The 22,940-nt window shown below is 36.0% G+C and overlaps 1 protein-coding gene across 2 annotated transcripts in view; it reads right to left on the reverse strand.

Annotated features, from left to right (window-relative positions):
* Window positions 1-14,051: 14,051 nt before the first annotated feature.
* Window positions 14,052-22,940, reverse strand: part of LOC148946558 (annexin B9-like) — a 39,129-nt gene continuing 30,240 nt past the window's right edge. For both annotated transcript variants that reach the window (XM_089097443.1, XM_089097442.1), the window contains 2 exons: window positions 16,811-16,992; window positions 14,052-14,198 (listed from right to left, as the gene is read on the reverse strand). In XM_089097443.1, coding sequence (XP_088953569.1) covers window positions 14,151-14,198; window positions 16,811-16,992 — 230 coding nt within the window. In that variant the 3' untranslated portion in view covers window positions 14,052-14,150. The remainder of the gene's footprint in view (window positions 14,199-16,810; window positions 16,993-22,940) is intronic.

Below are 22,940 nucleotides of genomic sequence, written 5' to 3' on the forward strand. Positions count from 1 at the left end.
TGCCACCAGTGATCATGGTCTCTGACTTTCCCCCTCCCCCCTCTTTTCCCTTTAGTCCCCTTATCCCCCTCTACAAACTCTCCCGTACAAACCCAACATATTTTTTTATTTTTAATCGCGAGACGATCCTCTGCAGACAACACCATTGGATAATGGGTATTTCTCAAACGAAAAATAGCACCATTAGCCGTGCCAATTAGTTTAGTCAGTGCCTTGACCATGCATTCCCTCTCATCCAACGTTTCTACTATTTCTAACAACCGCATGGTGTTAGAACTATCTCTTTGCGCGTGAGCATAGGACACTGCAATAGCCTGGTGTTCTTTGACTCGGTTTGGAAATTGGGGGTCGTTCACCTCCACCAGCTTAGCTTCACAGTCTAAAGATATTTTGTTGCACTGGAGGAGGGTGTTTTGGAAATTTTTGAATCTTCGAATGGCCCTATCCCCAGAAACCGTTTCCACTATCTGAAAGCCATGTCGTCTACAAAACTTCATATGATTTTGAAACTTTAATTCAGTCCAAAATCTAGAGAGGCGTGTTGGACAGTAGAAACATTTCTCCCTAGTCTTACCCTCCCCCAGAACTCTACTGATGTCTGTGATAGGATTAAAATGGCCAATTTAATTGGTAGGGTCACTGGGGGGTGTGTATAACAACCAAACCCAGTGTCTGACCAAATCAATTGACGGGCCCCTTACAGGGAAGACCACCCCCTTCTTTTTAGAGCGAACCCCATCTTCAAATTCAGTTTCATACTGAACCACAGTAACGCCGATATTTAAGTGGGCATTAGCCCTTTCAAAACTATCAATGGATCGAAGCGTTACTGGGTATTTTCCCTCTAAACACGAGAAATTTACAATGGGGAAATCGGACCCCTCCTTCCCATGTACAGCCCAATTGTCTAAATTCGTCTTGGTAGCGTCACGTGCTAGAGGCTCGAATGCTGATATGAGGAAAGCATACTTGAAACACTTTTGATCTGTTTCAAAACAAATCCGCTGGACACCTTGACAACCTTCTAGATCTGGATTATATTTTAAAACTACTGCCCTTTCCCCACTCCCCCCTCTTAAAATAAAATCTTTCTTTAATTTACATATATTAACGCTTAAATTTTCAACAAAAAGAACTAGAGACCCACTACCATTTTCATTAAAGTTCTCAAGATGCGTTATAATTTGATCTCCCCAATCCATGAAAACACCCTCAAAATTTTCTAAATTCGGATAAACCAAACGCATCTCGGAATGTACATAATGATAATAAACTTCGCTTTTCCCCTCATTTAAATAGAACACTTTTAAAACAATAGAAACCTTAATTGAATCCCTCCCCCAGAATTGAATTTGGTTCTCCAGTAGTGCACGAATTTTATCTACATAGTCGTGCACAATTTCTACGGGGTCAAAGACAAATTTTCCCCCCATAAGCGTATTAAAAGGGTCACCAAACGTCGCAGTGTAAACAACTATTGCATTTAAAATTGTATTGGTCAATTGAAAATCGGGGAAAGTTGTACCCCCTCCCCCTCTTGTATATTATCCCCTCCCCCAAGTTGTTCAAAAATATCTGGGGCATGTTCCACTTCAGTTGTTTGAAGTGGACTCGTTAGGGTATCGAAGGCTGGAGGAGGAGAAGGGTTCCCTGTAAAATCATTTAAAAGCTGTAGTGTATTTGGGCTCAAGTCCGCCCTCTCAACTGTGCAATTACCTACATTAAAATAATCAACTAAAAAATCATCAATATTAGATGGTGCTTCAATGGAATTAGTGATACGGTGGCATTCGTTGATAGTTGAATTGTTTTGAAACTTCGTTGGCTCTTCTTCTTCGTCTTCACTCGATGGTGAGTAAGGGACCAATGCACCAACCTATAAATGAAAAAGTGCTTATTTTCAATGTGTTCAAATCATCTCTACTGTTAAAATTCGGATTATTATTGCCTAATAACATTTGGTTAATTCAACTGAAAGTTCCAACTTAAGATAATCTAAGATATGACATAGAAGGCACCAATTTGTTCGTTTATTTTCAAAGTGTTCAATTTTTTTGCGGCGCTTTTCGGGCCCGCAGTGCATCCTGTAGCGCTTTTCGGGCCCGCGGCGCATCTTTGCGGCGCATACCTGTGGCGCTTCTAGGGCCCATAGCGTTTCCTGCGGCGCTTCCCCGGTCCGCAGCATATCTTATATTACTATAAGGTATTTACAGTCTAAAACATTGCAAGACATAGGAGACAGAAATTTGATATTGTTAAAGTAATCCCATCCAAATAAAATTTTATATAAATACTCTTTATTTGCGCTGGGAAAAAAAAACAACAAAAACGCCAATTGAAATGGATATCCATATTCTCTCATGATATACAAATAATTCCGGTATAAAGTTTTTTTTTTTTTATAATATTTTTAGAGGCAATATGATCCATTCATTAATAAATTAATTTATAATGCAATGGATTTTGCTACTTATTATGAGCGGGATATAGAGCATTTTTTTTTTTTTTTGGCTTCACTAATCTAATTTAGCAAAGGGTGAATGCATGCACTTGACATGATTCAAAAGGGGGAACATTATATTTCCTTTGGGGAGAAAAAATCTGTCAATATCCCACTGAGAAATACTTTTACACAATGTTCGAAAATGGTGCATGAAGAAAAGGCACCAAAAATATGGAAGAAATTGGTAGATATTTCTATATGATAGGTAGGAAAAATGCTTACATTTGCAAAATCCGTCTGGACTTGGATGTCAGATGGATCTGATATATCACACTGGATGGTAGGCTCCTGATTTATCGTTGATGGGCCAACTATTAGAGGTCCAAGGAGAGTGGATGCGCTTGCGATGTCACATTCCAATACGGCTTGGGCATGCATCACTTGTTCAGGAGGCCTTGGCCAGCGACCATAGTGCATGAGATTAGCCTTCGCAGGGGGCACATTATTAGCCCTCGCTTTCTTAGTGGGCGGCGGTGACGAGTATTCTTCGCTCTTTGCGCCAGTCATTGCTCTCATCGATGTAGGGGCCGCAAATTCCTCATAATTTGCCTTAAAGAAGAGAAAAAAAATCAAATCAAAATAATTCCCCCCTTTTTACAGAAAGAAAATTATTAAACATAATTCTGTTTAGAGAAGTATTTATCTCATTTTAGTAAATCGAAAAATCCATATTCTCCGCCCCCTAAATTTAGGAAAATTAACCCACCCGAGGTCTACCCTCTCATTGAGTTAATCATGCGTTTTATTTAAGCGCAATGTAGATCAACAAAGAATGTATCTTACTACCTTTTATTCAAATGTTATAGCTAAAATCACTAAATGACGAAGAAGCAATTAAGGTAAAAAACAATTATCTTTTCCATTTTGTCACTATTAAAAGTGCTAACCCCCTCACCCAAAAAAAATCCAAGATTGACGCCCGGGAATATAAAAGAAACTTTATTTAAAGATTGAAAAAAAAAATTAAAAACATGCCTAGATACGAAACGCATATATTTAAACAATAGTTTTATTTTCAATGGGTGTAAATGTCTACACACAGAATACCCCCTTACTTTTAATGAGAAGACATAGTTTGTTTTCATTTTACACTGATGGCGGTAGAATTGAAGGCATTGCCCTCCCCCTTTTAGATAATTTACTTACAACGAAGCTGTTAGAAGCGATGTATTGCCCCCTCCCCCTTTTACATAATGTCCTAAATAGATTGTTATACTTAATTTGAAAATAATCAATTTCACTTCTCCAAAATAGTGCATCACATATTATTGATTAAAACTGTTTTATTTTGACAACCAAAACAAACCCTTTGGCTAGACCGATACCGTGAACACACAGGAAGAGGGGTGACAAAGTAATTATAACCGTGTGGGAATGTATAGTCAAGTTAGCGGCTTAATAGCTAATAGATAGACAGAAGATGATAGGCTTACAGAAAGAATAAATTTAACGAAAAGGTATTTCTTTTGCGGTGGTTCGGTTTTGAGTGTAAAAGAATATATTTTTGTTTTGCATTGAGTATAAAGATTGTATGGTTTGTGGGGGGGGGGATTTAGCTGGAAATATAGAGGGAAGGAATTTATCGAAAAGGTATTTCTTTTTGCGAGAATTTGGGATTGTAAGACAATGGGGGAGGGGGGGGGGGATATTGTTAGACCCTAATTTGAAAATAACTTGTTTCTCTACTTCCATACAAGTAGTGTAGGCCTAGCTTAATTATTGTCTGAAACTGTTTTAATTTTGACGGAAGAATAGTTCCGTTGACCGCGTTTGTAAACCGGAAAAGGGGTGATAGCTAATTTTAACCTCGCACTGGAGATTGTGTCAAAACAGAGCGGCATTTTCAATAAAAATTGACAGAAGTCAGTAGACACTTTAAATCACAATAGAGAAAGGCTAAAATTTAACGAAAAGATTATTATTCCCATTTGCGAGAATTTGGTTGTAAAACAGTTAGGGGGGGGGTTAGGTTTCGAGGGTAAAAAGAATATATTTACGTTTTCCATCGAGTATAAAGATTGTATAGTGATGTTTGTAGTGGATGGGGGGGGGATTTACCTGAATATACTGGAGGGTGAGCAAGGAAAATAATTTTATTTGAAAATAAAAACAGGAATTTAACGAAAAGATAATTATTTACATTTGCGAGAATTTGGTTGTAAAACAGTGAGGTGTACGGTTTTTTCACCCCCGCGGTTCCCGGGGGGGGGGGGTCCCTTCCCGCGGCCGCCCAGGGGGTTGGGGGGGGGGCCCGCTGCGCGCGCGCGTATATATATATATATATATATATATATATATATATATATATATATATATATATATATGTGTGTGTATGTGTGTGTGTGTGTGCGCGCGCGCGCGCATATATATATATATATATATATATATATATATATATATATATATATATATATATATATATATATATATATATATATATATATATATATATATATATATATATATATATATATATATATATATATATACAAAAAAAAAACACACACACACACACACACACACACACACACACACATATATATATATATATATATATATATATATATATTCCCCGCCGATTATTTAAAATCTTTACTCCCTTATTGACAATTGATTCACTCTTTAGAAGGTTATCATAAATTGGGTCAATATTTAAATTACCCGTGTCCCTATTTATGGAAAGGTTAGCAAACATATGTTTTTTAATTTCTATGGCTTCCCTGGCCCATTGGGTGTACCCCTTATCATTAGAAATAGCCAAGGCTTCATCAAATTTTACAAAATGTTCTGGTTGAAGCCAAATATGCTCTGCTAAAGCTGAAACGAAAGTTTCTGGAGGCTTGCTTAATTGTAGGGTTTTTTCTATTGAATTACGGTGTTCAATAAACCTTTCAACAAATTGTTGGTGAGTCCTACCAATATAGAACTTCTCACAAGAACACGGAATTTTATACACCCCACTTACTAAATTTCCTCGAGTTAAATCCTTACCAGAACTAAAAAAACTACCCATTGGCCTCAGCGATTGGAAACATGTATCAATACCAAATTTACGTAAAACCCGTGAAAGTTTCTCCCCCAAACCAGGTACATATGGTAATGAAATGAAGCTTTTTGATACAACTAAATCTAAAGACTGAGAAACCTCAATAACCCTACTATTATGTTTGGCCCGTCTATTTTCAATTATTTTATCAATGAACTTAATTGGATAACTATTACAAAATAAAATATCCCTCAAGTATAACAATTCTGAATCCAGAAATTCCTGGGAACAGATTTTAAAGGCTCTATCCACTAGTGAAATTACAACCCCCTTTTCACCGACATAGGGTGGCAAGAATGAAAATTTAAATACCTATCATTGTGCGTAGGTTTTCTGTAAATCGAGAAAAGTAAATGGAAATCCCTTTTAATTAATAAAATATCCAGAAAAGGTAATTTATTATTATCCTCAAATTCAACTGTAAATTTAATATTATTATCAAAACTATTTAAATGCTTACGAAAAAGGTCTAAGGAGTCCAACCCATGTTTCCAAACGCAGACCACATCATCCATGACCCTACCCCAGAAGCAAGGGGAGATTCTAAAACTATTTATAGCGGAGGTTTCAATGGCATCTATGAATAGATTTGCCAATAAAGGAGAAAGAGAAGCCCCCATAGGTAAACCAAAAATTTGTCTATAAAACTCCCCTCGAAAACCAAAATAAAAAGAAAATTCATTTACCAGCATAATTAGTTTCATAATGACATCAATATCCAAACTGGCTAACGTCACATCCTGTATTAAATTAAAGTGTTTTTCTAATTTACTTTTTAAAATATCCTCGCACCTTTTTAAATCACAATTTGAATAGATGGACACAACATCAAAACTCCAAAGAATTGAACTCTCCTCCAACGTGACCTTGCGCAATTTATTAGTAAGATCAGTCGAATTTTTTAAATATGATTTTTGTGTTTCCAAAAGTGGACGCAAAGCTACCGACAACCAATTTCCTAATTTTGAAACAGGTGACAGAAAAGTTGACACAATAGGGTCGAGGGGGGATCCAGTATTATGAATCTTAGGTAGACCATAGATCTTGGGTGCCGAACAACCCCTAGGATAATATTTGTCATAAAACTGTGGGGTGATGTGAAAATTATTTTTCATTGATTCTAATTCCTTTCTTGTTGATTTTACATATTTATCTATAGGATCAAAATCAAGTTTTTTGTATGTAATAGTGTTCAAAATAATGGAATTCATTTGATTATTATACTCTTCAGTGTTCATAATTACGATCGTGTTTCCCTTATTGGCTCTGGTGATAGTAAGGAATTTATCCTTTTTCAAATCAGAAAGGATTTTAATGTCATTTTTTTGTGAAATGTCTTTACCAATTAAGTTCATATTAAAGGTGTTTAGTTTTCTTACGATCTCAGCTCTGAGTTCTTGAGGAGTATCAACTTTATCTATAGAAGCCATAATTCCTGATTCCACCTTTGAAATTATTTTTGAATAGGAGACTGGTGTTGGAAAACAGAACTTTGAACCTTTCAACAAATCGGCTTCCTGTTGAATATTAAGAGGCTTAGAAGACAAATTCTTAATTGCTGGACCCAGACAATGACGAGGATAAAAAACATCTGAATCTTGAAAATTCTCAAACAACAGTTTATTAAACTTGTCAACCAAACGAACCTTGGACAAATGAAAATCATGGCGAAAATATCTAATGGCAATTTCCTTAATTCTTATAAAAATATCAGATGGAAGGTTATTTCTTAAAAAATTTTCAACATAATTTAAGTCCTTAGACAGTTGAAAACGTCTCTGTTTTTGTTCATAAATTACGTGATTTAAAGCTATTAGGCTTAATTTATTTTTTAATTTTGTTTCATTTTCAGTTCCAAAATGGGTCCATATTTTAAAAGATTTCGGAATCACTGATTTCTTCTTGCAATTTTTTAAGAAAATTTTTTGATTTAAAAGATTTGCATGTTTTTTAACTAAAGACAAATAATAATTGACAGAAGCGGCTAATTGTTGCCCGTACAATTGACGAATGAAAGATCTTAAGCCAAACCGGCCAGCCATGACAAAAAACCAACAAATAGAAAAATCTCTAAAAAAACAAAAAACAAACGAGACTGTGGCCAGTGGAGAGAAAAGGAAAACAACAGAAACAAAACAACGCGGATATTTCGCCTGTATACAAATAAGGCGTCTTCAGCACGAAAGACACAAAAAAAAACAAAAAAAAACAAGATAAAACAAAAAACCAATAAAACCACCCCCAAAAAAAAAAAAAACAACTAAAATGTACAATCGGCGCAAACTAATCCACGTAGGGAAAAGATGCTAAAATAGAGTTACTTCAGTGAGGACACCAGAGTAACTGAGGAAAAATAAAAAAACTGTAAATTACTTTAATTATTCAGTTGCGAAATAATCCTTTTGTTAGCTTTTACTGAAGCAATTCGTTTTGGTCTAACAGGTAAAATAGTCCCCTGGTGATTATTTAAAATCTTTACTCCCTTATTGACAATTGATTCACTCTTTAGAAGGTTATCATAAATTGGGTCAATATTTAAATTACCCGTGTCCCTATTTATGGAAAGGTTAGCAAACATATGTTTTTTAATTTCTATGGCTTCCCTGGCCCATTGGGTGTACCCTTATCATTAGAAATAGCCAAGGCTTCATCAAATTTTACAAAATGGTCTGGTTGAAGCCAAATATGCTCTGCTAAAGCTGAAACGAAAGTTTCTGGAGGCTTGCTTAATTGTAGGGTTTTTTCTATTGAAACAAAAAAATGACATTAAAATCCTTTCTGATTTAAAAAAGGATAAATTCCTTACTATCACCAGAGCCGATAAGGGAAACACGATCGTAATTATGAACACTGAAGATTATAATAATCAAATGAATATCCATTATTTTGGACACTATTAAATACAAAAAACTTGATTTTGATCCTACAGATAAATATTTAAAATCAACAAGAAGGGAATTAGAGTCAATTGAAAATAATTTTCATATCACCCCACTGTTTTATAACAAATACTTTCCTAGGGGTTGTTCAGCACCCAATATTTATGGTCTACATAAGATTCATAAGACTGGGTCCCCCCTCCACCCTTTTGTGTCAACTTGTATGTCACCTGTTTCAAAATTAGGAAAATGGTTGTCGGTAGCTTTACGTCCACTTTTGGTAACACAAAAATCATATTTAAAAAATTCGACTGATCTTACTAATAAATTGCGCAAGTTCACGTTGGAGGAGAGTTCAATTCTTTGCAGTTTTGATGTTGTGTCCATGTATTCAAATTGTGATTTAAAAAGGTGCAAGGATATTTTAAAAAGTAAATTAGAAAAACACTTTGATTTAATACAGGATGTGACGTTAGTCAGTTTGGATATTGATGTCATTATGAGACTAATTATGCTGGTCAATGAATTTTCTTTTTATTTTGGTTTTCGAGGGGAGTTTTATAGACAAATTTTTGGTTTACCTATGGGAGCTTCTCTTTCTCCTTTATTGGCAAATCTATTCATAGATGCCATTGAAACCTCCGCTATAAACAGTTTTAGAATCTCCCCTTGCTTCTGGGGTAGGTTCATGGATGATGTGGTCTGCGTTTGGAAACATGTGTTGGACTCCTTAGAACTTTTTTGTAAGAATTTAAATAGTTTTGATAATAATATTAAATTTACAGTTGAATTTGATGATAATAATAAATTACCTTTTCTGGATATTTTATTAATTAAAACGGATTTCCATTTACTTTTCTCGATTTACAGAAAACCTACGCACAATGATAGGTATTTAAATTTTCATTCTTGCCACCCTATGTCGGTGAAAAGGGGGTTGTAATTTCACTAGTGGATAGAGCCTTTAAAATCTGTTCCCAGGAATTTCTGGATTCAGAATTGTTATACTTGAGGGATATTTTATTTTGTAATAGTTATCCAATTAAGTTAATTGATAAAATAATTGAAAATAGATGGGCCAAACATAGTAGTAGGGTTATTGAGGTTTCTCAGTCTTTAGATTTAGTTGAATCAAAAAGCTTCATTTCATTACCATATGTACCTGGTTTGGGGGAGAAACTTTCACGGGTTTTACGTAAATTTGGTATTGATACATGTTTCCAATCGCTGAGGCCAATGAGTAGTTTTTTTAGTTCTGGTAAGGATTTAACTCGAGGAAATTTAGTAAGTGGGGTGTATAAAATTCCGTGTTCTTGTGAGAAGTTCTATATTGGTAGGACTCACCAACAATTTGTTGAAAGGTTTATTGAACACCGTAATTCAATAGAAAAAACCCTACAATTAAGCAAGCCTCCAGAAACTTTCGTTTCAGCTTTAGCAGAGCATATTTGGCTTCAACCAGACCATTTTGTAAAATTTGATGAAGCCTTGGCTATTTCTAATGATAAGGGGTACACCCAATGGGCCAGGGAAGCCATAGAAATTAAAAAACATATATTTGCTAACCTTTCCATAAATAGGGACACGGGTAATTTAAATATTGACCCAATTTATGATAACCTTCTAAAGAGTGAATCAATTGTCAATAAGGGAGTAAAGATTTTAAATAATCACCAGGGGACTATTTTACCTGTTAGACCAAAAAGATTTGCTTCAGTAATAACTAACAAAAGGATTATTTCGCAACTGAATAATTAAAGTAATTTACAGTTTTTTTATTTTTCCTCAGTTACTCTGGTGTCCTCACTGAAGTAACTCTATATTAGCATCTTTTCCCTACGTGGATTAGTTTGCGCCGATTGTACATTTTTGTTGTTTTTTTTGGTGGTGGTTTTTTTGGTTTTTAGTTTTATCTTGTTTTGTTTTTTTTTGTGTCTTTCGTGCTGAAGACGCCTTGTTTGTATACAGGCGAAATATCCGCGTTGTTTTGTTTCTGTTGTTTTCCTTTTCTCTCCACTGGCCACAGTCTCGTTTGTTTGTTTTTTTTAGAGATTTTTATCTTTGTTGGTTTTTTTTCATGGCTGGCCAGTTCGGCTTAGGATCTTTCATTAATCAGTTGTACGGGCAACAAATACCCGCTTATGTCAATTATTATTTGTCTTTAGTTAAAAAACATACAAATCTATTAATTCAACAAATTTTCTTAAAAAATTGCAAGAAGGAATCAGTGATTCCGAAATCTTTTAAAATGTGTACCCATTTTGGAACTGAAAATGAAACAAAATTAAAAAATAAATTAAGCCTAATAGCTTTAAATCACGTAATTTATGAACAAAAACAGAGACGTTTTAAACTCTCTAAGGACTTAAATTCTGTTGTAAACTATTTAAGAATTAAACTTCCATCTGATATTTTTATAAGAATTAAGGAAATGGCCCTTAGATCTTTTAGCCCTGAGTTTCATTTGTACAAGGTTCGTTTGGTTGACAAGTTTAATAAACTTTTGATTGAGAATTTCCAAGATTCAGATGTTTTTTATCCTCGTCATTGTCTGGGTCCAGCAATTAAGAATTTGTCTTCTAAGCCTCTTAATATTCAACAGGAAGCCGTTTTGTTGAAAGGTTCAAAGTTCTGTTTTCCAACACCAGTCTCCTATTCAAAAATAATTTCAAAGGTGGAATCAGGAATTATGGCTTCTATAGATAAGGTTGATACTCCTCAAGAACTCAGAGCTGAGATCGTAAGAAAACTAAACACCTTTAATATGAACTTCATTGGTAAAGACATTTCACAAAAAAATGACATTAAAATCCTTTCTGATTTGAAAAAGGATAAATTCCTTACTATCACCAGAGCAAACGCTAATGAACCGAATCCAAGAAGGTCAAAAGGCTAGCTTCCGCCTTTGCTTTGAAAAGAATTAGAGAATTAAACAATATGTATTTTATTTTGTGTATAAACTATTGTTTTAAATTGTTTTAGTTTAGTTTTACTACTGATGACGGTCACCGCATATGTGGCCGAAATATCTGTTTTTTGTGAATTTCTATCACTGTTTGTGAAATACTGTCGATTAAAAGGATTTTATTCCTATTTGACTTTTTATTTATCCCTTTGGTAAGAACCATATACGCCCCCAAGACAACACTTACAACGCCTATCCCCCTGGCCCTGGGGGGTTGTGTCAACAATGGAGTTTTTGTTGTCTAATTTTTGAGCTATTTTTTTTAAAGGCTATCTCAAAATTTGTAACGGATAGGTTTGGGAGGGGAAAAGGCGTTGGGGGAGCTAGTTGCCCTCCGATCTCTTTATTCTTAAAAAGCTAACTCAAACTTTCAATTTCCAATCAAATCAGCCCTCTATGAAATTTATACGAGCATCCTTCTCATAAGAACCATACATGCCTTTAGAATATTACTTAGAACACCTGCCCCCGGGCCCTGGGGGGTCGTATCAATACCAGAGTTTTTCTTATCCAACCTTTGCACTATTTTCAACAAAATGGCTATCTTAAATTTTCATTGGATAGTTTGGGGAAGAAAGGTGTGGGGAGGGGGCTAGTTATCCTCGGATTTCTTTTGACTCTTAAAAAGTGAACTCAAACTTTCAATTTCCAATAAAATGAGCCCTCTCTGAAGCTTATACGAGCATCCCCTCCATAAGAACCATGTATGTTCCCAAGGCATAACTTATAACGCCTGCCCCTGGGCCCTGGGGGGTTGCGTCAACACCTAAGGTTTTTCATCTGACTTTTCAACTATTTTAAAAAATCGCTATCTCAAAATTCTATCAGATGCATCTGGAGGAAAAGGGGCGTGGAGGGGGGGCTAGATGCCCTCTAATCTCTTTTGACTCTTAAAAAGTGAACTAGAACTTTCAATTTCCAATCAAATCAGTCCCCTTGGAAGTTTATGCAAGCATCCCTTCCATAAGAACTATATATTGCCTCCAGGGCATAACTTACAACGCCTGCCCCCGGGCCCTCAGGGGTTGTGTCGACACCGGAGTTTTTGTTATATAATCTTTGAACTATGTTTAACAAAATAGTTATCTCAAAACGTTTATCGGTTTCATTTGGGAAAAAAGAGTGGGGGTAGTTACCCTCCGATCTCTTTTGACTCTTAAAAATTGAACTAGAACTTTCAATTTCCAATCGAATGAGCCCTCTCTGAATTTTTTGCGAGCATTCCTTCCATAAGAACCAAATGTGCCCTCAGAGCATAACTTACAACGCCTGCTCCCGAGCCCTGGGGGGGGGGCGCGCTGTGTCGACACCGGAGTGTTCGCTTTATGATCTTTGAACTATCTCAAAATTTTTATCGGATGCATTTGGGAAAAAAGGGGAGTGGGGGGGACTTATTACCCTTCGATCACTTTTGACTCTTAAAAAGGGCACTAGAATTATCGATTTCTTTTCAAATGAGTCCCCTCCGAAGTTTATGTGACGACCTCTTCCTTATGAAGTGCCGTTGGGGAAAAAAAAATAAAAATAATAAAACGTTGGAGCCGTATAGCCTTTACTATAGGCAATGCTATAGCGTTGTCTCTGATAAAGAAAATGGAGATAATCAAAAATATAAAATGACAGAAATGTTAGTTTTATTTTATGTTTACTGGGATTTTATTCTTTTTCTCCTGTTGTTATTTTATGCATTTGCATAGTTTATCTGTTAGTTTTGAATATTATTTATCTTCTCTTTATTTCTTTATCTTGTTTCATGTAATTATTTAATATAAAATGAAGGTTAGAATGTTAGCTGTTCGTTACAAGCATGTCACCAGTAGCTCTTCGTGGGCGGAGTAATTTATAAAAAGAAATTTTTGATACGTCGTGATTTTTTGGTGATTAATAAACAGAAACTGCACTAAATGTGGGAACTTTTATTAAACAACTTAAGGAAACGAATTTATTCAGTTTTGTACTAGTACATACAGAATCAACTTTGAATTATTGAAGATATAATCAACACAGAAGTTGAAAGTTTACAATCAGAAATGTTTCATACCTTCCTTTACAAGCATTTTTTTTTTTTTAATAGCTAAGTCAAACAGTGCCTTTCCTCTGGTCAACATGGCTGTCATTAAATACAAAATGCAAATACAACAAGACAAAACCACGAATGCGTGAATTTGTCATTCGTATAGACTTTCTGAAATACATTCAAGGTTTTTACATGGATTCTATGGTCACATTCATAGTTTTGCTGCAAGTTGTTGACAATATGTTCATGGTTTTGCCACGGTTTATAAAACTTGCTTATAGAAGGAGTCACAATAGCCGAATTTGGACTGCACCAATAGAAATAGCGGGATCGAAATAGCACTTGGCGATTTCTCACTCAAAATGTCAGAAATTGACATTCACGGTTATGTCCTGGACATCCGAGTTTAACTCTTGAACTGTCATCCACAGATAACAGATATTTATTAAGATATTTATTTACATGATATTTATATTACATTACATCTTATCCTCAGGTATTTATTTACATGATACTACCAGGAACCAGGAAACGAATATTGACAAATATTTTTCTCAGTTTGTAAAGGGGCAAGGATTGAACTTGAATCTGTCAGTACATACCACTAAAGCGTACAGTGATGTGAAAAGATAAAAGACTGCCAAGATAAAAATTATATTTAATAAACATACTTTATAACAAATCATACAAGAGGGATAACATCAAACCTGAATGGTAGTAATAAACTCTCTACAGGATTTTCATAACAAGACCAAAAGTAATTTCTTAAAGTCGCGACCGGTATCGTTCTGAAAATAAAAAGACGTTATTGTATAAAATGCAGTTGCTATTTTCAGTTTCCTATAGACTAAACTTTTTATCATAGAATATAGCCAAAAGGCCAGATTTCTCTTTGGGAGCATTTTGACAAGGCTTCTACGACGCCATCTTATATATAAAATAAAAATAATAATGATAATAATAATAACAACAATAAAAATAATATATTTCATCCCTCTGTATAAAACATGAATGCACTTAGATGAGTATAAAACAAAATGAAAGCACTAAACATGGGTGTTGTTTGGGGGGGGGGCAAGGGGGTCAAATCGGTTGTAGTTTAGTCATAGCTTGCCTCTTCAATTTGCGTATACTTACAGTAAGTATTAAGTATTATTATATAGTTATTACAGTAAGTAGCTAAGTTACTTCCAACTACGACCTCTAGTTTAATTTAATAAAGATAAAATTTCAAAATCTACAAACTGATTATAAATGCTAGATTATGTATTTCAAGTTTGCGCACCTTAAGTTTCTGTGCCCAGGGCGAGTGAAACCTCAACCCCCTCCTCTAAAACCACTTTTGGGGAAAGGGGTTAGCATAAACAAAAAAAACTATAACTAAAAACAAACAAATACATAAGACATCAAAACTGTGATAGTACCAAAGACCAAGGATGGTTCAGCTTCGAAAGACACGTATTATATACAGATACTTGCTTTTCTACAGCAAGAACATAACCAGCTATGCTGAATTTTCTATCAAGATAAGAGTTGCGTGACCATGGGGGAAATGTAGAAAATATTTTGCGAAAAGTAAGAAAACTGGACGAAGTTCTGACTTATCTATTTTAGTAAACATTTTTTAAAAAGGTGCTATTTATAAATAATGCAGTAGAGCAATAGAGTTAAAAATTTTCAAAAAAAGATGCCGGTAGAAACAAAGATTATTTGTCACAAAAGAAGTATACGATAGCCCTACTCGGCGTTCGATGTGAGGTATAAGGAGTTGTATACTTTTTTGAGGAACCAATAGGGAGACTGAAGTGAGCATTGTGAACAACTGGATTGATCCTGCTATTCCCAAGAGGAATATCTGCTGGTGGTGCGCTTCCAGTTGAAGAATACAGCTTCAGCCTTGTCAGCATTGAATTTAAGACCGAGTTTTACATACTCAGGTTTTAGCGATATGGGAACGCAGCTAATGTGGTGGATAGTGTGACTCAAGTTAAAAATGTCGTCTGCATAACATACGACAGACAAATTCAGACCGCAAGGATGAACGACAAGGGAGCAGCGTATTGAAACACGCTGATTGACCGTGTATTGAAAAGTTTATTGCTGAAGAGTGAAGGGGGTGACACTGCACCTTGACGGGTACTTTTTGAGGCGTCCAATCCAGGAGTTGGTTTGTGGTTAGAAGCAGAATCGTACATTGGAGGGCCATCAATTTTAGTGATGAATGGAGCATTATACGAACTTTAAGACGAGAATACGGATCTCGAAGGGCTTTGACATAATATGTCCTTCATATTATGAAGGACTCACTCCTCGTTTTGCTGCATGGATTAACTTAGCGGTGTGAATGAGGGAATCAAACGCTTTGCGCATATCGTGGCCTAAACTCACAAGACTTTCTCTTGATGCATCAGCATCAATCAATGTGTTTTCGACAAGCTCTTTTTGCACCCAAACATCACTTCTTCCTTGCAAGGTGCCGCGTATCTAAAAAATCATGCTTGATATTGCCTAGAGTTGGTATTTAAAAGTTTTTGAATGCACAAACAAAAACTACGAGGCTGAAGAGGCTATGTGTGTTGCTATAACTCTGCTTGTGTATTGCTGAAATGATCAAGAATTTTGTCCAAAATTAGTGTATTTGCTAGTTTAAAAACCTTAGAAAACTGAAACCTTAAAGCTCAAAACAAAACTTTTAAAATCCTGAAGAAACATTTAAAACCTGGCTAGTTTTAAAACTAGCTAGTTTTGCTATTTGAACACGCAAAGAATCTTTATTAATATGGTCTTCCTTTTATATCAATTCTTTTTAAATACATGTAAAGTAAATACCAAAATAAATCTATTGATTTAAGTTTACAGTAAAGTGAAAATGACACTTTCGCCTTTCTGGAGGTTTTAGATAGGTGGCGGACCCCAGTTACTTGTGTTAGTTTATGTTTTACATAATTTCACTTCACTGTTCATTGTAATTTCTGTCCAATTTAAGAGGTAACATTATAAGATTTATTTAGTAAAATATTATTATATATTTATTAAGATTTAATAGCACATTATTAAGATTTATTAAGCATTATGAAATTCATTTCCTAAAATGTATATTATAAGCACATGTTTGGTCCATGTAAGCCCATGTGGTCCTAGTTTGCTTTCCGGGGTCAGACTTAAAAAAAGGAAATCTAAGGAGATTTGTCAAAAAAGAAGAAGACACAACCAAAAGTCAATTTTACTTAGTAAATTATGTTCATATAATCAATCATAGTAGACTGAATTTATTTTAAGTTTGACACCTTATTTAGGTCAATTTCTCCTCGGTTTACGTTTCAAAGTCGCTATTTTCCCGTTACAGAAAAACTGTTTATTTGTTTTCAATCACTTAGAGTTCAACTTCATGCAAACTTACCGCAACTGCTTCTTCAAGGGATTTTTCATATTTTTTCATAAATTCTTGCTTCACATCTCCTAGATCAATTTCTGAACGGCTGACGATTATCCTTATCAATGGTTTTTCTCTTGTACCAAAACCTTCCATTGACTTGTAAAGTCGCTCAGCGTAATATTTTTGCTCATTTTTGGAACAGGCCACTAAAAGCATAAATTCAAATTGTACGAATCGTTTAAACAATTAAACAATTTAAATAATTATTTATCGTCGTTAATCCTTCTAGAATGTCGTTATTATCAAGTAGTTCTGCGACTTTGACCTTTTTGTTCTATTTATTAAAATTGATTTTATTTGCTTATACCTTTTTTGTTTCAGGTTTCTAGTAGTTGTTAGTGACGTTAAAAAAATTTCTTCCAGTTCACAGAAGCATTGATGTTGGTTCATCAGAAAAAAAACTTTAATATTATATATCTAGATCATAGGAACCAGCAGCCCCTCTTTTTTCAAGATTACTTTGTTCTGTTTTAGATTAAACCCGCCTGTTTCTTTTGTTTGAAAAAAAGATTCTTATTACAGAGTTAAGCCCGAATGCTATTTTTTAGTAATTTCAAGTTCTCTTTTACGGCACAAAAAATTTAGTTAAGCGTCAAAAACTTTCTGTTTTCTCATCTATTCTGTTTTGCCATCCTTGTCTCAGCAACGAAAGTATCGCTCGCTGCGTTTGTATGGTCATTTACTACTTTTGCCTTCTTAAGCAGCTGTCTGGCTAATGTTTGACTTTGATGCACCTGCAAGTGGCTTAAAACGCTTCAAGGCGGACAACGCAAAAGATAATTGAAGGTCAGCCACGCTTGATGCACTACCATGAACATCGACCCCAATGAAGCTTCAATTCTCGCCCAGGACAGACCGCTCTAGAAACGACTGACGGCGCTGATATTTCGTTCCCTCTGTGCTTGGAACACTGCTGAGCAAGAGCTTTACGTAAACAACTCTATTTTAGGAGTCTTAAAGTCTAATTATTATTATTATTTATTGGAAAACCCGTCATACAAAAAAGGAAAAGACGGAGCAATAAGTAAAACAACAACAAAAAAAGCAATACACATAAACTTAGGAGTTATACATGTGGTTTGTAGTGACGAACGCTGGAGCTAAGATCTAAATCAGCACTTATAACAAATTACAAAAACGAGAAAGAAAAACACAATTATACACTGCTCTGTAGGTACGCGACATGTTTATTTTTTTTTTTTTTTAGGCTCCTAAATACTGAACAAACATAAATAATATGAACATCATTGCATCAAGCCGTAATTGGTAAAAAAAAAAGAAAAAAAAAAAAAAAAAAAACACAACAAATACTTCTTAACTACTGGGTTAATACTGACGACCAGGAATGATTCATCTTCATTAAACGGGAATTATAAGCACGAATTTGCTTTTCCACGGCTAAAATGGGGTCAGCAATGCTGAATTTTCTAATCAGATAAGAATTGCGCGTCCAAGGGGGGAAACGTAAAAGATATTTTGCGAACCGGAAGAAAACTGAACAAATTTTTGACTTGTCAGAATTTGTGAGCATTTTCCAAAACGGCGATATGTACAAATAATGTGGTAGAGCGACAGAGTTAAAAAGTTTCGAGAGAAGATGGCGGTTAAACCGTAACTTATTAGTTACAAAAGAAGCATATGATAACCCAACTCTACGCCCAATGTGAGCAATTAATAGTTTTCGCGTGTGCATTACTGACGAGCCAATTGGAAGACCGAGGTAGGTGATATGATCTACTGGCTTAATCCTACTATTTCCGAGAGGAATATCCCTAGGTGACGCTTGCTTCCAATTGAAGAATACAACTTCGGACTTTTCAGCATTGAACTGAAGACCTAGTTTCGCATACTCAGATTGTAGCGTTGCGAAAGTCTTGCTCATGCGCTGGATAGTGCGGCTCACATTCAGAATGTCGTCTGCATAACATACGAGAGATAAATCAAGACCGGCAAAGATGAATGATATGGGACCAGCTGACTGTGCATCAAGAACTACATTATTGAAGAGTGAAGGGGAAGAAACAGCACCTTGACGGGTACCTTTTTCAACATTGACAAAAATAGTAGGGGTTGGTGCATAGACTTGAGAGCCGTCAACTTTAGCTAATGGGTGAAGTATTAGGCAAACATTAAGACGATAATACATGTCTCGAAGGGCTCTGATATATGAGGGGCTCACTCCACGTTTTGATGCATGGAGTAGCATAGCGGCGTGAATGAGACGGTCGAACGCTTTACGAACGTCTTGCCCAGCCAACACGAGAGATTCACCTGATGCATCAGCATCGATCAATGCGTTTGCCACAACCGACAAAGCGTGGGCACAACCGAGACGTGGCTGGAATCCAAATTGGTTAGGTGGAACATAGCATTTTGCGTTCATTTGGTCAATGAACAGAAGTTCAAAAAGCTTACAGAAGGTAGTAGCCACTGTTATAGGGCGGAAGAACGAACACTGGGTAGCGTGTTTACCTTTCTTTGGAATTGGAGCGAAATCTCCGACTGAGAAAGAAGACGGTACAACTCCTTGGGTAACAATCATCTGCATCAAAAGAGGAATATGGTTTACCAGCAGCTCGCTTCCATGTAGAATGTGAAGAGCGCTTATTTTATCGATACCAGAAGATTTCTTACGCTTTAGGCGTTGGATTGCTCGCAGTACAGAATCAGCTGAAACAACAAAATTGTCGGTTGGACACCTAGACAGAAATTTATCAAGCTTATTTTCATATTCGGACTGTAGGGTGGCATCTGGTGGGAAGAATTCAGCAGAGAAGTATGAATTCCATTCGGAATCAGGAATAACTTGAGCAGATAGGTGGGCCCTAGGAGGATATCTTGATACATTTCTCCAGAAGGAAGGTTGGGACAGAGAAGCTAGCTGGGATGTTTCTTCAACTATGTGGTTCATGTGGATACATAGTTCTCTTGCAAACTTTTTTTTGGTAGAAAGACGAATGTTAGAAACCCAGCCAGAGCGAAAATGAAACATCCCAGTTTCCAAGAGCACATTCCCCCGTAGTTTTCTTTTAGTTGAAATGGAAATGTAAAAAATTGAAGTTAAAAAGTAAATAAAAGAGAAGTAAAACAATTTGAAGGAAAAAGATAAATGAAGAAAGACTGAGCTTAAGACAAATATAAACTACATATAACATTTTTTTCTGCGCATTATCTATTTTTTGGTGGAAGTAGAGACCGAGATTAAAACTTATAAAGCATTCCTTGATGACCCTTTTTAAATAAGAAGATGTAGCCCTAAAATTTATTTTGTGTGTTTTAATAGGTTGTACTCAGGACATGTTTTTCTTTTCGGTTTCTTTCAAACCTATGAATGAGGAGAAGCATATCCATTCACATGCTTGGGGAGGGGTCCCTGTATAATTTCCTGATAGTTCTCTTTACTTTCTGTTCGATTCACCTTCTAACACACACATTTGTTTTTATTTCAAATATTTCGAGATCAAAATTCTTCTTTTGAAACTAGAAGCAAATGCTTGGTCCCCTCCCAACCAGCATGCAGTGGCGCCAATTCACGAAAATTAAGGGGGGGGGGAGGATTTTTTTTTAAAATTTTTTAATGAAGATTCCAAGAAAAACAACATTGAGCAAACATACCTAAAACAGGGGGTAGTGGTGACTTCGTCGCTTCGCAAAATCGTTGACTAATCTATCACATTCCTGTTTATTTACCTTCTTTTTTTTAAACGGCCATTATCTTGAGATCACTGAATCTGTCGTTACCCATCGTCGATCACAGATAGTCCTTCACATGCCCTAATGCTGAGAAGAATCGTTCATTGCTGGCAGTGGTCACAGGCAAAGTAGCAACTAGCTTCATCAGTTTTAGCGCTGCAGAATAGGCAATTGGGAGTTCGGATAAGATTTCGATAGCTCGAACGAGATCCATTTTTGAAACATCACTTTTTGACAGATGCAGCTTTGTAAGAGAAAACTGAAATTCTATGGCATGACCATCGAAATCGAGAATTCCTTGCTAATGAAACATAACCCTTTCCACTTTCGAAAGTTCGAGGGAATCGGAACTTGAGGGGTCGAAGGTAGATAAAGCGTCAAGTAGCGGCATATTTTGCATGGAAAGTTGGTCACTCGTACTCGTTAAACGGTCTATTACCTCAAAGTACAGAAGTTTATCGTAGTGTGATTGAGCTGGCTGACTGGTAATGCATTTACCGGTTGTTAAGTTTGAAAGAAAGTCCCTGAGACGAATGGAAATGGCTTGACTTCTCATGCTTCGAGTACTGGTTGTAGATTGTGGAGATTCCGATTCCTGGATATCGTGTAAAGCCAAGAGTTCGGATATGTCTTTGCTTAAGTTGTTCCATTCGTTATCATTTCTCAGCTCGTATGTCCCAGAAATCAGTGCAAGTACCTTATAAATCAACAAACTTTGGGATTGAAGTTGCTCTGATAAAAAAATTACAATAACTAATAATTTTTCCATTATGTGCAAAATTGAGAAAAAAGAGGCAGAGTTGATTTTGTCCAGTAGCCCTTTTGACTTACACGCTGCCTCGCCGTTGGAACTATTAGAGACTATGGCGGGCACAGAAACAATAGAATCAAATATTGTCTTCACCTTCGAAATGGAGTGGACTGCGTAAGACCAGCAAGTCTGGAAGGTCCTCTCAAGCTCCTAGACTTTTTACCGGCTAATACGCTGGGATTCCACAAATAGCTCGTGTCGAGTATTGCTGCATGATATAAATGCGCAAAGTCTTTGCACCACAGAGAAAAATTATGGATGTTCGCTGATATTTTTCTGACAGTCAGTCAAAACCAAGCTTAATCTGTGGGTGTGACAGTGTACATAAACTGCATAAGGCACCTTCTCCCGAAACTTTGCTTGAATTCCGTTAAATTCCCCACTCATAACGGATCGCCGTCATAACATTGGGCAATACGCCACATCAAATCTACACCAACCTTTTCTATAGTTTTACAAATCGAGGTGGATAAGCTCTCGGCGTCTAATTTGTGCATGTGATAGCAGCCGATTGGTCGCTCCACTACTTTTTCATTTCATATGTACCAGAGAAGGATCGCTAGTTGCTCTTTTCTAGAAACATCTTTTGTCTCGTCGACAAGAATATCAAAGTAATTAGCTGATTTTACTTCTAAAATAATGTTTTGACGCAAAGCATTTCCTATCAGTCTAACGGCGTCATTTTGGTACTGATGACTGCTATAGTGACCATATCGGCCTTCAGCTTTTCGTTGCCTTTAGACATTTCTTCCATCAATTCAACCAAATTACCCCGGTTTGCAGATATTTCTGATTCGTCATGACCCCTCAAAGCAAGCTCTGGTGGCCAAGAAAGCAAATAACGCGAAAAATGTATTTCATATGATCTGTATTTTCCTGAAACTCTTGAGATCTGAATTAAATTAAGCCATTCGCATAGATCTCGAAGTATCAGTAGTATTGTCTTAAATTTCGTCAATGCTGACATACAATCCCTGTGTCTTTATGAGCCATCATGTTACTTTAATAGAGCAGAACTGTCTTTCCACTTGCAAAATCCTGACTCAATGAAAGCCCTTTTGCCAGCAGTATCTCCAGCCCTTAGAGTCCCCATAGGAAAATGGCGACAAGCAAAACAAAACACGGAATTCAAGTTTTTTGGGTATTAAATCCATTCATAAGTCTTATAGCAATTTGCACTGAATTTCCTTCCGTTAGAAGTAGAAGCCGGATATCTCTCAAGAACAGGTTGAGCTGGTTTGTCGTGACGCGTCGTAGAGATATCTGAGAGAGGTTTTTTTTTTTACTGCTACTGCTACTGGAACCCACAAGGGGTTCAGGGATGCAAACCGAACTTTCATGTTGACCTGACCCAGTTATTGTTCCGCTTATTTTCGAAGGACTGTCACAGGCGGGGGAATTTATCTCCACTAACCCGACTTTGAGCGCTGACACTATTGCCAGTTTTTTCATTTTTTCCCGTATTTTCATGGCAAAAAACGATTGTTTTTTGTCACTGTTTACTCATAGTTTGATCACGAACTCTTCACAAGAAACAATAAAGAAATACTAACCAGCTGAAATCTATTTTTGAATGAATCCTACTCAGAA

The sequence above is a fragment of the Artemia sp. Qi Xiang Cuo genome, chromosome 11 (assembly GCF_049724085.1).
Source record: "Artemia sp. Qi Xiang Cuo chromosome 11, ASM4972408v1, whole genome shotgun sequence".
NCBI classification, from domain to species: domain Eukaryota; kingdom Metazoa; phylum Arthropoda; class Branchiopoda; order Anostraca; family Artemiidae; genus Artemia; species Artemia sp. Qi Xiang Cuo.